Here is an 18886-nt window from a genome sequence, read left to right as displayed (position 1 = left end):
TGTATTGGCTGTTCCTGAACTAAACTGCAGTCTTAAACGCACCTACGATCTCACACATCTACGGTCTCACACATCCTGCCACTCAGACGCCTCTTCATGGATTACTGATCCAACATTATTATTCAATACTCAATTTATTCCTCCTGTTCCCAGTAATACAGTGAAGGGTAGCATGAGTGTGTATAAAACAAACTAGTCATTCCATCAAGTTTTTCTGGTTATTGTTTTTCTTTCATTGCTTTCTGTTCTGTGTTTGTTTTTAAAGTTTTTATACCTTTAACGCACAGAGTTAGTGTATGGAACATAACTTTTTATTAGGACAAGACTGAAGAAACAAAAGGACTGATGAAAATGGATATCTGTATGGCAGTAATCTGTGTTCCAGCTCCCGGAGAGTCACGGGGTCTTTTTTTTTTTGGCATTGATATCAGCAACCACTTCAGACCTAAGAAACCAGGTGAGGTGAGTTAAATTCTTGGACCTCGAGGGCCGTGATTTGAGTAACTGGGCTCTAGGTCCTCAGGGGTGATGTCTAGAATAGGCCAAAACCTGTTCCTGGAGATTTACTGTCCTGTAGGTTCATTTCAAATCTAACAAACACACCTCATTCAACTGCTAGAGCATGGCTGCCCAACCTTATTCCTGGAGATCTACACATTCTGTATGTTGTCATTTCATCCACAAATTGACACACCAGTTTCTACTAATTGGCAGCTCGACAAGATCTCCAGCTGTGGAATGGGGTGCCCTTTGTTAGGGTTGGACTGAATACCTATACAGGTCAGTAGATCTCCAGGAACATGGTTGGGCAGGCCTGCTCTAGGGTTTGGTGTGCTAGCAACTGGCTGCATTTTAAACCAAGTTTAAAAACATTTAAGAAAAAGGAAAAGTAAGAAAAGGCACAATTATAAAAATGATCCGTTAGGGGAAAAAAAAACTGGAATTGCTTTTGCTAGCACCCATTCTTGAGTTCGTGTTTGGAAGTGTGCACGCTCTTGTGTCTGCGTGAGGCAGTGTATGATGTGGGTTTTTGATTGTTTCTGTTGGGGTGCGAGTGTGTGGGGGTTTGTGTCACTGTAAAAGGGTGTGTATATTTCAGTGTGGATTCCCTCACTGTAACGGTGCATATATCTGTTCAGTGAGAGTCTGTCGCCGTAACGGTGTGGATATTGGTGTATATGCATTTTCGGTGCGGTTGTGTATCTGCGAATGGCTCAAGGTTTGGTCTGGATCTGCTCCAGGGGCAGCCGAAGCTGTATCTGCTTCCTCAGACGTCTCAGGTTGTCCTCCACCTGCCAACGCAGAGCAAACCTCAGCATCAGCGTCTGGAGTCTTACCTCCACCTGCACTCACAGACATGTCTCACATTCCACAGGAGTAATGCCATTACTGTGAGACCGTCTAAATTATTCAGGCTGTTTGTGACAAAGGCCCCGCATGATCCAAAACAGAATTTCAGCTCGAAAGGCTTAAAAGACAATTACAAATATTCACCAAATTATGAGTATTAGGGAAGCTCCATTAAGATCACATATGGGATGAGAATGTTCTTAACTGGACATTCTAACGCTGATGTAATCACTGCTGGTGACTGAAAGCAGTGGAGTTCTGGAACACTGACTAAAAAAAACGAAACCATTCCAAAAAACAACTCTTGACAGGATTAATGCGTGCCCCTGCTTGACAGAATTACACGGAATTTACTGCTTATCGTAAGAGCAGCAACAGTACCCCAGCGACTTCCTCCTTCAGCTTGTTGTACTCGTTCACGTCGAAGCCCTGTCTCCTGGCCGCTTTGTAGAAGTAATGCAGGAACTTTCTGTCTTTGGCTTCTGCATAAGCAAATTCCTGTGAGAAAACGAGTTGGAGTGATGCAAATACGGGAAGCCTCAGAGGCAGCATAGCAGTCTGTGTGCAGTGGGGAGAAACAACACTGATCAGGCTAAAGCAAGTTCTCAGTCTGCTCCAGAAGGGGCTGGTGTGGGTGCAGGCTTTTGTTTAAAGCAGTAGCACCTGATTCTGCTAATCTACGAAGAATCAGGCGTGTAACTGTTTGGTTGGAACAAAAGCCTGCACTGGCCCTTTCTGGATCAGACTGAGGGCGAAAGGAACAGCACCACTCAGTCCCAACTCCACGGAGGTGGGCAATGAGGGACATTACATTACATTACAGGCATTTAGCAGACGCTCTTATCCAGAGCGACGTACAAGAAGTGCATTGGTTCACGGTGTAGAGGTGCAAAAGAAACACACAAGAGTGAAGTAAGGATCGTAGTGCCAGAAGTGACCACATCGATCAGGACTCCAACCCTGTAGAGTAACCTGTTCAGCAAACAACAATCCTACCAAGTACAAACTAGTACTGGAATTACATTTGCCTAATCAGACAAAAACAACAACAACAACAATCCTGCCAAATACACTAACGTAATCATATTATCCTAACTATGTACATTGAGCTAAACTATAGGCTAGGGAGGGGTGGGGAGAGGTGCAGCCTGAAGAGATGAGTCTTTAGTCTGCGTTTGAAGGTGGTAAGATTCTCTGCTGTTCTGACTGCCACGGGGAGGTCATTCCACCAGCGAGGGGCCAGGACAGACAGCAGACGGGAGCGGGAAGTACAGACGCGAAGAGGGGGAGGTGCCAAGCGTCCAGAGGGACACATATGTTTCTGGTTCTCATGCCAATTTATGGCCTTAATGACCTGATTAGCCCCAAAATTTACATCACCTGACATTACAGTTGCATTCCTTGATAAGTGAACTTGGATGGAAGAGATGATGAGGGATAGAAGACACTGTAATACTGCAGATGAATTATGTTGAGATCATCGTGCATTCAGGTGAAGTGAGTTATTCTGTTACTCAGGTTGATGTTGCAGAACCCTACAGGGACTGCAGGCTTTCTTCACTCAGTGCAGCGCTGTGCAGGGGATTCGGGGACCGAAGGCACACCTGCTCAGGTCCAGGGCCTAAAGAGAGAGCGGCCTGACGGACTCACCTGTTTGGTGAGGATGAAGTAGGACAGGAAGCCGAGGCTGGTGGCGTAGGTGAGGAAGTAGGTGATGGGCTCCATTATGTCCCAGGAGTACACCCACCAGGTGAACCAGGCCAGGACCCCGCCCTGGAGCGACAGCACGGCCAGACCGGCCCACACCCCCCAGGAGCACATGCTCTCCGCCCTCTGCTCCACCTGGGATTTAACCTGTAACACACACATACACATGCATGAACACGCACACACGCATGCACACGCACACACATGCATGGACACGCATGCACATGCACACACACACACACACACATGCATGGACACACATGCACACGCATGCACGCACATGCACACACACGCACACGCACACACACACACACACACACACACACAGACACATGCAAGTGCAAGTGGAGACTTGTAAAACCACAGGATACTGAAATGAGCCCCCATGCCAGTATCAGACTTGAAACCAATACTCATTGTGACCTCCCAGCGCATTCAAATTAGACCTGCCTATTTCCCAGCATCCCTGCGTGTTCGAACTCGACCTCTTTCCCGGTGAGGTAACACGATCGGCCCCTTTTTCGCAGCCCGAACGGTAAGAAGTGATCTCATTTCTTAAGAAATGTGCACAGGAACAAGAGCAGATCCATCATGCCTCAAGCAATGCGCCTCAAGCAATGCACCTCAGCCAATTCACAGAAAAGGGCTTAAGCAATACATTCTCTCAGAACCAGTCTGACCCCCTTTCGTAAGCTATTGCCTTCTTCAGACGTCCGCTGTTGTAAGCTCAGTACAGTAATTTGGGGTAGTAATTCTGGATAGTGGAGGTCATCAGTGGCTCATTTGGCTCAGGGGGGTGTGTACTGTACCTTCTCCAGGGGCACCAGATGTTGTCTGAGGGAGTCCAGCTTCTCCAGGAGCTCCCTCTCCTGCAGCTGGTGGTGCCGGGGCAGCTGCAGGGCTGTGTGCAGTGTGTGGACCATGGCCTTCAGGTCCTCCAGGTTTGTGAGCTGCTCAGTGGGCATCCCTTCTGCTGGGACAGACCCAATACGGCCAGTTTAGCATCGTCATCTTCCAAAACACAAATGAGCCAAGCTCTTTCTACAGCTCGAGGTACATAGCACTGCTGGATGGACCAAAAGATTGGAATTACATTACATTACATGCATTTGGCAGATGCTCTTATCCAGAGCGATGTACAACAAAGTGTATAAATGAATGCAGCACAATGCGTAATTTAAACGGAATCATAGTATTGAATGAAAAACCTGGGAGAACAGACTGTAGACTGCAGGCTTTTATTTCAACCAGGAAACTTGACATTGATTTGAACGATGGTGCTTGAAGCAGGTCAGATTACGACATAACTCAACATGCTGGATTATTTTAGCAAATAGTCATATATTTAGAACATTGTACACATCCTACAGTTTTCTATACTATTAACATAAGCAAACTGAATATTTACTTATACAGATGGAATAGAGTACCTCACCTACTGACTGTGATTTGAGCTGACAATCTCTGACTTACAGGAGGCTTTTCTTAACACTTACATTACACTGCCACCAGTATAAATTCCCTTCCCTGGTTCTAGTATTCATGGCTTTAAAAGGGCACTGGGTAACTGCTCGACCACAGCCCTGAAGCACTGTGTATGCCCCGCCCCATTGTGGAGGGAGTTAGCCAATGAACACCGTCCTTTGTTGAGTCTCACCTCTGGCTGGAGAGTGTACGTGGTAAGTGACATTATTGATGAGGATCCGGAAGTCTCTTCGGAGCAGAGTTTCCACGGACGTGCAGGAGGACAAGCGCTCTCCATCTGTGGGGCAATTTGGACGACACCATAACGACACGGATCAGCGAGAGTCACAGTCAGCCTCCCCGCCTGCACTGAGTCTCCCTGCACAGCTCTCATAACAGGAGAGGGGAACTCTCTGTGTCAACAGTAAAAGCACACATGCATAAAGCGCTGGCATTAAGATAAGCCATAAATATATTATAAATCAAACACACACGTCTAACTAGAGTATAGGGGTGGGAAGCACAGCCTTAACCAATAGAAGGACTGCAATACTAGGCGCGGTATTTTTTTATTTATTGGAATTATTGCCCAGCTTAACCAGCCCCTGCAAGTGAACACAACCCGCAGAATTCCTGAGGTGGAGCACAGCTGTTTTTGACTGAGCCACAGACACAAGCAGAAGGGCAAGAGGGCGGGACCTTCGCTCAGCACGGCAGTGGTTGTCACGCCGGGATCCTCCCTCTGCACATCCTGGATGAAGTCGCCCACGTTCATGAGCATGGGCCTCAGGGAGAACAGACAGCGCTCCCTCCTGGAGGGTAAGGGGATTGCCAGCACTGGGCGACCATGCTTATACTGGACCGTGATATCTAAAACAACAAGAATCGGGAAAATCCATCCTGGTTTTTTATATTTCTCCAATGTATCTGATGTACAGTTTGTACTTAAACGTGACAGTTATTTTAACCATAATTCATACACGCTATGCTGTGCAACAGTGAAGGAAATATGGTTTCTAAAAGGGAAATTACGCATCCTTACCACAGGAGGGCGCTCTAGTACTACAGAAAGCTGCTTTGTGAGGACCCCATTGGAGCCGCAGCCTGGACTGTATCTGGAACACAAAAAGAATGAAAGGTCTGGTTTCTTCCGGGCAGCTTTGAGCATATCTTATAGCCACATTTCTTAACGTGCGACTGTTGATATTCTTTGTTGTAACTCATCCAAAGACAACTTTACTGTTCCTTTTCATGCACAACAGGCTCAGTCTTTAATAGTTCATATGGTTAACTGTGTGACATAATCGATCACTGTTCCCACACTTTCCCCATTCAATTTTCAATGTGTTCTTTTGCCCAAATCTGTACCTAATCCCAAAGGAGTTTCGGGAGCTGAAAATACAATCAGTCACTGGGAAAGGCATTTGCCTGCTGGGGTTTATCCCTGTACGGCTGCTTTGTAAGACAGGCCCGTAAATTTTAATGGGAAGCCCTGGAGACCAGAGATAAGCAGGAGGAGACAGATCTTGACATTTTTAGTCTAGAGTTGAAATATGTAAGGGTTATTACCACAGCTCAGGTAATCTTTTGGAGGCAAGCATAATTTGGAACGACACAGCCTTTGCCCTTTACAACAGGGACTACATACAGTGGAGGTTCAATACTACCACCTGGTAGGTAGAGTGGGGCAGCTGGCAGACTAACCCTGGCAGTCCAAGAGCTCCTCACAGAACAGAAAGCACAGGAACACAAGAAGGGACGTGTACATCTTAAAAGAGGAAGTCCCCTCAAAATAGAACTGCTGCCACAGCCTCTGTTGAGTATGAAGTATAATGGGATCACTGCTCTTCGATGCACAGGCTGCTCTAAATTTAACTTAAATCATGGATCACTTCTGGCTCAATTTCCAACCAGACACAGAAGATACTGGAAACTGGAAAAGCCTGGTTTCGACTCAATAGAAGTAGGAGGAGGCTTTGATTAATTAACCATCCAGGACAAACTGCAGCGCAAGTGTGCGGAGACTCAAACGCCACCGGAACCTCTCTCCAACTCATCTCGCATGAAATCCATACTTGTCGCTTCTCGGGAATCTTGTTTCAACCACAATATGATCATTTCTATGTTTATCTAAAAGTTGTGTGTGTAAAAGGTACGAGAACACACACACACACACATATATATATATATATATGAGAACATGCTTCTGCTCTTTAGAATGTACACTCCCAGAGAGGCACTGCGACATTAAAAGCTAAAATTGGGCCCAAAAAACAAACAAACTGCATGAATGTCATCTCCACCTCAGCATGCTCATTAAGCCTTCCTGCACTTCGTTAGTCATTAATCTATTATTAAACCATACACGTCCATTATTCATGCTGCCATGTGTGTTTTTGCGTGCGTTAACAGCACCGTGCTGGTTTCCAAAGCACATGAGGTGAGAAACTATGGCCGTCATTATCGCTACACACACTGGAGCAGACTGTCCCCGTGGCAACACGTCAAAAAGCAAAACTATCAGCAGGTGCTGGAGAAATCACTGCCATCTCCCCCTCCCAAAGTTGGCTGCCCTTGCACAACGTGAATCCTGTATCTAAGAAGCGCATCCCCGTGGCACGTGCAGAAAAATGACAGAGGAGGTCCAGGCAAGCCTGTTTGAATGAAGGGTAAAGAGAGAGAGAGAGAATCGCAGAATTAAAGCACTGATGCATGGAAAAGAGCCCTGGTCTGCTGCAAGGAGACCCAGGTGCACTCTGCCATTACCCTCACCTTGGAGACTTGCATGCTTTCCTATTACAAATGCTAATGTTTTTTTTTTTTTGGGAGAATGTAGCATCTGAATTTACTCCCCTTGCTTGTAGTAAGGAAAGCTCCATATGACCTTTCCAGTGATGCTGATTGCCTGCTATGTATGATGACTCTGAATGATGTAGGAGATTGGAATCCTGCTTCTGTTATTATGCACATTGCTATGTAAATTATGCACATTGTTATTCAGGCTTGTGGCTATTAGTCATTATCTTCACAGTTGCAAAATCAACCATCTATTCATGCGTAGGTACTTGACATCTGTCAGTCAAGCGTATTGGCCTGCCAACCTAGTGTTCTTGAAAGACACTCTGTGCAGCCATTTCCAGGTTTCCTTGGCATCAAGTCAATGTTGTTTATGGGATGTTAGTGAAATGCTTGAAAAATGTTTTGGTCTGTGTGCACCATTTTTAAAAAGAAAAATGGTGCACACAGTGTCCTCAGTGCTTGACATATAGCACTAAGTCACGTCACAATAAAGCTTTTAGAATTAATATCTGACCATTTTCATATCACTTCCAATGCGTGAGCAGATGTTAAATTGCACAGCTTTCCTCATTTCAGACAAATGTTCATGTCAAAACTGTTCCCCTTCACAGGCTGAGATAACAAGATGTGTGATGAAATGGGAGACTTGCCCGCCCTTACAAAATGAATATCCAGAAAGAGGTGATGATAAATGTAAATGCTGGCTATTTGATTAATGTCATGTACACCAGGGGTACCTAATCCTGTTCCTGGAGATCTACCATCCTGTAGGTTTTCATTTCAACCCTAATTTGGCAAACCTGATTCTACTAATTTGCAGCTCAATGAGATCAATGACAATACAAGGTGCTTCTCCTTTTTAAATTAGATTTCTACCACAAGTTTATAAGCAGACTAAATAAAAAAGGAGTTATTCCATGTCCCACTTTATTATTATTATTTTAAATGTATTTTTGTGAGATTTTCAGCAACTTGTTTTGTCGCCTGGATTAGTTTATCAATATCAGATCTCTTGGTAAAACTGCTCATTTTTAATTGTTATGTATTCCAGTACTCTAAAAGAGGATTCAAGCACTACAACTAGGCTACCAGCGATGCCCATTTCAAATACTTTCTGAAGGAAGGAAACCTTCTGTTTTAGTCCCTAAAATACCAATTACTGTTTTCCCAGAAGTTTCCTATGGGCAAATTTCCATTATGTTTGCAGTTTAGTGCTTTTCTCCTTTCTTTGTGTATTTACAGCTCTGAGGCAAACTGGAAGATGTTCTCTGCAATCCACTGAAGAAGCGACGGTTCCCCCTGACAACCTGCAACCGCCCGTTCCGCGAAACTTTTCGGTTCCACGGAACTTTTCACCACATCCGCCTCAGGGGACCGGTCTCCCCCGGAGCTGCAGGAGCTTTAACCGGAATACTGCCTCGGTTAAAAATTAGCACTGCGATATAAACGAAGGGCAAACGTACCCGTTCTACCCATATCAGTAAAAGAATGATTTCTGAAAGAAACATCACTTGCTAAAGGTGTTAGCCTTTCTCAAAAACTGAGCACCGGAAGGGGCATGTTGAATATAAAGTAGTCCCTTTGAGCACTTTCCCATCTCGTGGACGAATAATGATTTATGGCGAAGTCAATGGCATAAAAAATGAAATGCATTCGGATTTCTCGCTCAAGCAAACAGCACAGCCCAAATCCATAAACAATAAAACCACACCGTAACCGTCACTCTGCCAGAACAGGAACAAGAATGAATTGTCATGGCAACTAAAGCTCCATACAACATGGCTAAGCATACCAATGAGGCATAAGTGGGGAGATTAAGAGGCTAAATTCTCAGTGTGGTCTCCGATACGTCACAGAAATGGCAACGCGGAATAAAGCGACGGAGATAACGCTTTATGAAGTGTACCTTCAGTGTGTGGTGTCTAGCACATTACGTCTAAAAGAAAACTTCGCCATAAATTGATTTTTTAAAATGGTAAATTGATTTATCCACTAATAATATTTTTCAACATTAACAAAAAACACTGTTCTAGATATACATCTACCAGCTGGAAAATATTTGCCTGATTGATGCATTTCACATCACCAGGAAAGCCACTCACAAGAGCTAGTCATTCCTAAGAAGCAAAATGCATTTCTCAGTGCATGCATTTCCCAGACAGTATCATAAGAGGGTCGAGCAGTGCTTGATCATTAGTCTGTCCTTACTAATGATCGTAACTGGGGCCTGTGTGTTCACTGATCTGGCACGTAGCACTGCCCCTTCACATCAAAGCGCTGCTAATTGCAGAGCACCAGATTAAAGTCACCCCTGGCTCCTTCCGCAACACTGCCATTCCAGCAGCTGAGTCATCTGCTAAGAGCTCACTCTCTGCACCCCAAACATTCACATATCCTTGGTATGGGCGGACATGGTGGTACAGTGGTTAGCACCGTCTCCTCACACCAAGAAGGTTGTGGGTTGGAATCTCGGCTTGGGGCCTTTCTGTGCGGAGTTTGCATGTTCTCCCCGTGTTCGCGTGGGTTTCCTCCCACACTCAAAGACATGCATGTTAGGTGCGCTCCTGCAGGTGCCCTTGACCAAGGCCTCAGAACTGGAGTTGGTCCCTGGGCACAGCACAGAGAGGCAGCTGCCCACTGCTCCTAAGTAACTTGGATGGATCAAATGCAGAGGACAAATTACCCCACGGGGTTCAATAAAGTATATCTTATCCTAAAGCCTCCCATTTAAACCGGTTTAACTCTGAAAACAGAAAACGATTCAGACACAGCCCAGATGCTTGCCTGCAGTCTTTCAGACGGTTCACAGAAAGCTAACATATCTGCGCTCTCTTCTGCAAATGTGGCAGAAGAACTGTGTGAACTGGCACCCACCACACATCACAGAGATAAGCAGCTTTATCAAGATCAGCCCGCATAGTGCTTGGTAACCATGACTGTCCGCACACAGCACAGTTAAATGCTGAGGACTACTCTTTTCTCCCTCATTGGACCCACTCATCCAGAACTGAGCTGTCTGGCCTGGCACTGCTGGCTCATCCAGTCCAGGGTCAGTCATCCAGGGGTAGTGAGCAAGTCTTCACAGGACCTGCTGGAGATAGAGTGGTTGTCTGACAACTGGAAGATATAATAGTCCGTTCAATCCCCGGTCTTCTGAGCGTGTTGAAGCAAGACACCAAACTCCCCCCCATTGGTTGGCGCCTTGCATGGCTGCCTTGACCGCCACTGGTGTGTCAGTGTGTGTGAATGGGTGAATGAGATGGTGAGTGTGTGTGTGTGTGTGAATGGGTGAATGAGAGGCATTCCTTGTAAAGCGCTTTGAGCAGTGGTTGCTGGAAAATGCGCAATATAAATGCAGTCCATGCACCGTTTACAATTTACATTCGGTTGCCTTAAAATAGGCTGAAATGTGCCAGGAGAACACAGAACTGCACAGAGCTTTAGTTGCAGCTCAAATTCCCTGTAGCCACAAGGGAGAATCACACAGTCTCACAACAAGCAAAAACACCCTGAAACCATACAGAAAAATGACAAACATTAGATTTAATGATGCAGAGCTGCAATAATTTCAGCTGCATTGCATCAGACTAGGAGTGTCCAATCTTATCTGTAAAGGGCTGGTGTGGGTGCAGGTTTGTTTTTCTCAGCCCAGCACTAAGACACCTGATTCTACATAATCAAGGTATTGATTGAAGACCATGATTAGTTACTTAATTGAATCAGGTGTCGTAGAGCTGAAAGCTGAACATTGTGCTGTGTGAAATGTCCAGTGAAATGCAACATTAGGTTTTGGACTGAAGTTATATGTGAAGCTTATCAACGTTACATATAATGTGATTCATTCCATCCCTAAATTCTATATGTAAACACCACAACCACCACCAAGCGAGCTATGACGACTCCATCATAATGACGAAGCGTGATATTTCCCCAGTGACATCACAGTGACGTACAGTCCCAATCGCCGCCGTTCTCCAAAATCCGTTTGGCGAGGATTCGCCGAACGGCCGCCCTGCTTTGCATAGAGAATCATCAGGAGCCTGACAGGGGCATCAATAATATGTCTGTGTGCGGGGGCGTCTCCAGGGAAACAGAGAAGATGCGGCCATAAAACATTTCAATGGGGGAAATACGTTAAGGGTCAAAACCAAATTACATCTGCTGTCACTCTCGCTGTGTCTGGAGGCCTGCAGGATAATGATCTGGATTAAATCATTTGTATTCTGCTTCTCGTCTGAAAAACGGGGGGGGGGGGGGGGGCGACGTATAAATGGTTTCATGGACCATACAGTACAAGCAATCGAGCTGTCTTTCCCACTGAGGGTACAGAGTAACAGTCGTTCTAACATTAACCTTGTTCAAAACACATTGTACTTCAGCTGGATGGGGGGGGGGGGTAATTTGGAATGAACAGGTGGAGAGGCAATGGAATTCAGCCGTTATATTATGAGTTCAGAAGTACGGAAGCCCGGACTGGCCAATTTTCAGTCAGACCACCAGGAAAGGGCCAAGCTTTTTAAATATTTTTTAAAGGAAACCCCATCATGTCGCCAGAGTCAACACTTTACGGAACACCTCAGCGTACCCCAAATCCACCTGTGACCCCCACAATAATCACAGAGAGCTTTCACTCCACAGCATGTTCTGCATAGCCAAAGTCAAATAATCGCACATCTCTGGAGTTCAACTTTGTGTTTTCAGTTTTCAGCAATTAACACTTATTTCCCCCCAAACCAGTCTGTTTTGTTTGTTTTGTTTTGTTTAATTGCACATCAGTTTGCACAGTAATTGTGGCAAAACGCCTGCAATGGTTGTGCAGTGTTGGATCGAAGCTGTAATTTTATTCTGAAGAACTTCTGCGGTGCGTAAATGTCTGTGGAGTTACGGTGTCCACGGATCAGTAATGGCAGTTACACCGCTGCTGTTTTTAAAAAACGTGTGATTTGTTTTTTCAGATGGATGACGTTACACAGCAGAAATGAATTCTAATCTTCCTTGGCAGCTTCCTGTGTTGCACTGTCGAACGTGCCCCTCGTCACTGTGATCTTCGCGGCCAGCCACGATAGCTTGTGCTTTTCTTTTCTTTTCCTGCCTGTCCCTGCCCTATTATTAGCGACAATTTAGCTACAAAAAAACTGCTGCCACTGTAAAAAGGAGAGGAACGGAACAGCTTAAGGCTTTCGATTCCGCATTTCACAGACATAAAACAGGCAGTTTTGAGATGGACTCCAGCATCCGCCTGTGATATTCAATGTAACAGGCGACTCCATGCTCCTAGAGGAGGTGCACATCAAGCAACAATTATTTCTGTCACTTCTACCCAGCCCCTACAAGAAAAGAAATAAGCCATTCAAAAATAATTAATGGTTAACAGCACACAGGCCTAACAGAAATGCAAATGTAATCTTAACCAGAGCAGACTTCACTGGATTGGGGGGGGGGGGGGGTTCCCTTGGCTGTTCTTAGTGACTGTATCCCAGAATTACAGTGTTGTGATGTCCCTGTCTGTTGGGCCAAACTGGCCTGCGTATTCACGTCTGATGCCCTGTATCAAGAAAACTTCAAATCAACAGCCCTTTTGGAGTGCAGCTTATAAACGGTCGGTACGATGCTCTGGCATTTTCTGTCGCGGTGCGGGCGACAGGTCACAGGTCGTTTCAGGTTAACGTGTCTCCAAAGACCAGCATCCACCTGTTCTTTTAAAGCGGTTAGCGAGCGCCAGCTAGCAGAGAACAGAGCTCCGTTCCCTTCACGCACGGCCAGCTGTCAAAGGCAGACAGATTGCAGTCATCTCGGGGTTAATTATAATCCAACATGCAAGATCAAGTGTCAATGATCTTCCCTCTCGTCCCTCCCTTCCCTCTTACAAAGTAACAAACCAGCAGGAAATTAACCAGACGCTAACAGGAAATTGACTCTGTAATCAGAAAGCCAAATCACTATACAGCCACCATCCTACTTTATCACATTCCTTCCGTCCCAAGAAATTTCTCAGCATAACCTCCCAAAAATGAGTATAATAATGAAGGTTCCCACTTCTCACTTGAGTGCATATTTAATAATAACTCATCCTTGCAAAGGCACAAATGAAAATGACAATTAAAATTTTCATGGTTCGGGTACAGCAGGAACTGTTCATCCATTAACCTGCACCCATATTAATGATTATTTCTGCCTGTCAATCTTACTGCCTCTCAGTCAGTACATGACCCATTCATTGGCTTCCTTTAAGATTTTGCAAAAGGCTTTTCCCTTTTACACACACGCACATGGACACACAAAGAGATTCAATAATCAAATACAATTATTACTATGTGTATGTTTCTTTATTGTAGTTTTTATAAGAATCGTGAATCTCTATAATCTAGTGCACAAGGTTTCCCAGAGTGTTCGTTTGCAGAGCAATGCTGGGTCGGCCTGGAGGTGCATCCTAAAGTCTAAAGCGGCTCCCAAAGCAAGGCTAATCTCGCACAAGCCATACGGATTCAGGACGAGAGTTCAAAAACAGTCACGGGGTCTCCCACCTCCGGCTAGGAGCTCAAGTTCTCAAAATAGCAACGCAGCGGCAAAGCACAAATTGAGATGCCGCAGCAGCGACGCTACCAGGTTCTGACAGACACCTGGGATGCTTGGAGACTCTTTGCGGCGCGCTCTCGCGGCCACCAGCCGTTCCCCCGAACAGTAACCTTTAAACGGCACTGTGTCTGAGACATTTTACACGCTGCGCACTGCGGGAACCTGACATTCTGTCCTTACAGTACTGATAGGCATGGAGAATTAAAACCGAAAGGGCAAAGAACAAAGACAGACTAGTCACAGACATAAATGAACCTTTCGGCTGCTGACGTAAAGTGACAGTTGACCATGTTTGGATGGAAAGAGGGAACGTGACAGGGGGCACAGGGAGTCAAATCTGCGGGCAAGCAGCCCTCAAGAAGAGCGCTAAAGGTGACACGTCCATCAGCAAACGCCACGGTTCAATTCCAAATGCCGTCATCGCAAGTTCCACATCACATTAAGCGGGTTTCACTAAAGATCTATGGGTATACTGTACAATAGGTTAATTTGACCAGAGAGCGGTGGCATAATACCCGGTAGCAAACGCTCGCCCACCGTGGCAGCAAAAGATTTAGCGCAGCACGGAGCTCGGTGCGCTACTCCGCAAATTTAGCTGTATTGTACGCGCTGGAGAAACCGCACTGACCTCTCCGGCCGCTCACTGGCCTTCGAGGAGCAGAGGAGAAAATCGGTGAGGGAGGAAGCAGCGAAAGATCTGTGCCATTGTCTGTGTCATTGTGGGCATAAATACAATGACACAGGTCTTTATCTTTCCCGGGTCTGTTCAGGTGAATGTGCTTCTTTATCACTCTGCGTGATTGTATCTATCGCTGCCATAAAACTGATTTATGCGTAAACACTCCGCTCAGAATTGTGCATTCGTATGGAAGAGTCCGAGTGTGTAAATTAATTTACAATGCTGTACTTAAGAATTTATATGGAAACAAAAGATGGGACGCAAAAAGAACAGCTGGAAAGCAGGGGCATGTGACTCAGCTCGAGAACGGATCAGAAGGACCCGAGTCTTGAAACACTTTAAGAATCCGTTGACCTCTTTTTGGTTAATTAGTCCGTCCGTTAACATCATTAAAACCCTCTTATGCAGGATACAGTACGATAAGATCGGCATGAACGGAAAAGTAATCTGGAAAGAAGAAAAGCCAACAGGAACTCACTGAGCCAGACAGCATTTGCATGAAATATGCTTTTAATGGCCTGAGGAATGCAATGAGGGAACAGAATTTGGTATCACTGTGCGTGTGTAAGAGTTCCTCTCACAAGACTCCACCCTTATTCCAGGACAGGTGAGAGGAACACTCTAAACAGGTGCCTTGCCCACCACTCCCTTCAGTAGCATAGAGCAGTGCAGGGTCACACCTCAAATACTCACTCCAGTAGGCAATGCATAATGCCTGCAGTGTTTATTCATTTTGTTTCCCAAGAAAAAATAGTTTGTGCATTTCAGAGTAGCTAAAAGGCGACTGTGGCAGCTAGATTAGGATTAATGGGGCAAGCTTAATGTTCCAGGACTGTAAATATAAATCTTTTCCCTGCCTGTTATCTGCGTGCCCCACGGCAGCCTCTTCCACACAATGAAAGCATAAAGAGATGAGGCACCGGCATAATCGCCCCGGGATGGAGAAGCAGCAGTCTTCCCATAAATCTATTCTTCATATCGCGAGATGAAATCGAGGATATTGAGCATCCTCAACACATTATTTCACTGCCTCGCTCAGTGTTGGCACAGCACTGACAGGTCTGCTTCACCACAGATTAACCAGGGTGTCAGGGCACAGGTTTTTGCATACACTGACAAAAAAAAAACGTCAGCTTGTTTTAGGGATTATGACACAGACTTGGACTTAATTGCAGCTGGTGTTCATCATTCACTGTCAGGTGTCCCTTTCACGAAAGTTTGGATCAAACATTCACAGCAGATACCGTGTTTACACAAGGAGGGAGACACACGCAAAACTGGTTTGAAGAAGACTGCAAACATGAGGAAAGAAAAGATTGTGTAAATGAGCCATTCTTTATTTAGGGCTCATTCCAAAATGAAATTAATATATCTGATAACCGAAACCACTTCCCTTAAATAGAACAGCACAGGAGCGGGCCATCAGTGGAACACAAAACAAGTCTATATCAAGTAATCACTCAGTCAGGCTTTCAAATTCAGTGCAGACAGCCCATTCACACACAGCAAAATTGCCTTGTTCAAAGGGCATGAAAGAGGAAGATCAAATAAGCTCTGTGCAGTTTTCGTGAGAAGGAAAGGTGACTCAAATGTGAACATCCACCCACCGCATATCCATTTCTGGCACATGGACTTCAGGCCCAGCACCAGAACCACAAACAGGAAGGGTTTCCTCATCAAGCTTTCAAACAAGTCCCAAACCATTTAATTAATGTTGACTTGAATCAACACCAAACAGCACTAGTGGGTGATTTTCTTCAATATTACAGTATCTCTCAACACCTAAACACCTCTGTAAAATAAATTCATTTTTATTCAAAGCTATCCAATATTCATAATAATACTGTAGGTCTGCAGTCTTAAAAGGAGGTTTAAGTAGTTCAATATATTTTATTGTTTAACTTAGACTACCTACATTTTTAGAGGAAAGAGCTAATCCATATCCATATTCAGAAGCAGGCAGCTGTTGCCCAAGCAATGTCTTTTGCATTTAAGTTTATTGGCCCTACAAGTAGTTGAAGAGGAAGATGTGGCATCCTTCATATGTAGTTCTTCATATATCAGGCACGTGCCCAGCAGATATCAGAAAATAAATAACTTTCCTCGAGCATTAACCCGAGGGTAAAACAAGAAAACATCCAAGCGTCATGCCCCTGTTTGCTCTCTGACATAAACGGAAGCTGGGAATCGAGAAGAAACAGTTTACAAAAGTAACCGACCCATTCTACAAACTCTTCACTACATACAATCGACAAACATGGTATTTCATTGTCTAATTGTACGATTTCAGAGCGTTGTGTGCGTACAAATTATGTAGGTTAACATTATATTGAATTTTCAAATGTAAACTAATGTTGTCTGCAGGTTTGTTGAACTTCAATATGAAATACGGCATAACATACATCACATAACACTTAATCATCACTTCCAAAACAGAACAATATTTTAACATGTATTATCACGTGCATGGTTATTTATTTATTAACTTATTTGACAGTTTGGATCTTAATGCACAACAATGTTTTTATATTACCTTACCTGAGATATATACCCCCCGGTTGCTTTGATAGAGGCGCATGAGAGAGCGCTGTGGAAAACTCCAACTTGTAGTTTTGCAACTCTTCCCAAAGACACCATTGCTGCAGATTACCATCTAATCTCAGTAAGACATCACATCACGACTCTAAATAAACAACGGCGTCACTAGCATCCTCCGTCTCTCCCGTGAGAACAGCTCTGCTAAAATATAGTAGCGTCGGGACTGCCGAAGGAAACCGTTTCCTGTTCAACCACCCTATTGGTGGATACAGCGAGTGGGCGGGTCTATCCTGCACGTGCAGAAAGCACGGTAATTCGGTACTTGACCGTTTTTGGTTCGCCAGGTGTTTCAGTTTAAACGTTGTCATATTGAGAACAAATATTGGAATCGTCTCGCATGCATTCTGTATTATGAAGGAAGTCGTTATTTTATAAATGCAAAACTTTAAACTGCAGAGCGAAACGTATTTACTTGGCAAGACAATTTCTCTTATCTGCCCGATAAGTGCTGGAGTCATGGACCACGGCCAGTTAGCTATAATTTACATAAATTACAGCCACTGATACTTAAACCAAATGCGATACATGTGTAACTGCTATTTAAGAACCGCGCCGAACGCTTGAAGTGTCCAAGAAGCGTTTAAGTGAGCGTCTAAGTGTTAAGTGGCCGCTGATTTTGTCACTTTAGGAGGAAGAGGAGCTTCTGTGAGTGTCTAGGACAGGGAGATGTCCTTCCTATGTGCCAGGGTCACTTACCTCGTGGCTACCGTGGAGCTTGGAGGGGGGAGGGGGGAGGGGGGAGGGGGGGTTGGTCGGTGGCATGAGAGCAAGGTCTACCACATGTCATTAACCACTTGCTCACAAAAAAAATAACAGCCGAAAGAGAAAGAGAAACACTTCTCAAAAACACAAAAAATACATCTTAAAAACATGTTGATGGACCACTTTGTGCAGCTGCCAGTCAGTGACACAATATCATGCACTGCCTAACAATATTTTTCAGTTAAACTTTTTTTTTTTTACCCCATCCCAAGTGCTGAAATCCCATGCCCACTTTACCAGACACACAGTAATCTGGTATCGGCTGATACCCATAAGTTTGACATTGTCACTCCATGCGTCCATCCATATGTTATTGTCCATCCTGATCACAAATCAAAGTGACACAATGAGTCAGAGTATAACATGATTCTGGGTTTGATTGTGAAATACACTTCAGCCACATATGAAACGGCACACTTCATGATTATGACTCAGTTTGTCGCTTCCTGGAAAGCTTGGTGGTGCCATCTCTGAAAAGATAAGTTCACAACTGACACGTGCCTTAGATTGGTTACACTGGCAACACAGCAAATTACTGTTTGTGCATGGGACTGTCTAGCTGCACAAGTGTAGGAAATCTTCTGTCACATTGTTTCGGAACAGATTTTGGGCATTTTCTTAATTTTTAAGGCAGTCATTTCATACACAGATTTTAGTAAATGTAAACATACAGATCTGTAGAATATGCACTCCGTATGCATGCTTTGCATATAACTTGGCCTTTTTGCATAAAGTTTGTTAGCATTCTGTATATAACTGTAAATACTAAATCACCATGTCTCACCATGTAATGTAATGTGTCAAAAGTCACAAAGGGGCTTCAGAGGTAAAGGTTTTCTTAAGATTATTTTTGATAGACAATGCTGAATGAAACACCAGCATACTTTATAATAATTTAACATTAAGATATATTGAAATGTTTCAACTTTAATAGTGGTACACAACCTCATT

The 18886-nt window shown here is 44.5% G+C and overlaps 1 protein-coding gene across 2 annotated transcripts; it reads right to left on the bottom strand.

Moving 5' to 3' along the window:
- Positions 1-115: 115 nt before the first annotated feature.
- Positions 116-17332, bottom strand: LOC118232242 (calcium uniporter regulatory subunit MCUb, mitochondrial-like). 2 transcript variants are annotated; one of them, XM_035427035.1, is made up of 8 exons: positions 17114-17332; positions 5564-5636; positions 5221-5391; positions 4715-4819; positions 3867-4030; positions 3001-3204; positions 1732-1848; positions 116-1292 (listed from the first exon to the last, which is right to left on the bottom strand). In XM_035427035.1, the coding sequence occupies exons 1-8, from the start codon at positions 17210-17212 to the stop codon at positions 1215-1217; spliced, it is 1011 nt and encodes a 336-aa protein (XP_035282926.1). In that variant the 5' UTR covers positions 17213-17332; the 3' UTR covers positions 116-1214. The 2 variants fall into 2 exon arrangements, with proteins under 2 accessions (XP_035282926.1, XP_035282928.1); XM_035427037.1 differs by having other exon boundaries at positions 3867-4027; positions 17114-17331.
- Between the last annotated feature and the right edge of the window lie 1554 nt (positions 17333-18886).

The sequence above is a fragment of the Anguilla anguilla genome, chromosome 7, assembly GCF_013347855.1.
Source record: "Anguilla anguilla isolate fAngAng1 chromosome 7, fAngAng1.pri, whole genome shotgun sequence".
Classification (NCBI taxonomy): Eukaryota; Metazoa; Chordata; class Actinopteri; order Anguilliformes; family Anguillidae; genus Anguilla; species Anguilla anguilla.
Note: the sequence above shows the minus strand (reverse complement) of the source record. Positions and strands in the feature narration are given on the sequence as shown.

Bases quoted from the DNA above. Each gene is read 5' to 3' on its own strand.
- LOC118232242 (XM_035427035.1), bottom strand. From the start codon at position 17,212: ATGGTGTCTTTGGGAAGAGTTGCAAAACTACAAGTTGGAGTTTTCCAC. The intron at 3,205-3,866 runs GTACAGTACACA...TGTGTGTTACAG, and splicing joins ATCTGGTGCCCCTGGAGAAG to GTTAAATCCCAGGTGGAGCA. The intron at 1,293-1,731 runs GTACTGTTGCTG...CTGCGTTGGCAG, and splicing joins TGAAGGAGGAAGTCGCTGGG to GTGGAGGACAACCTGAGACG.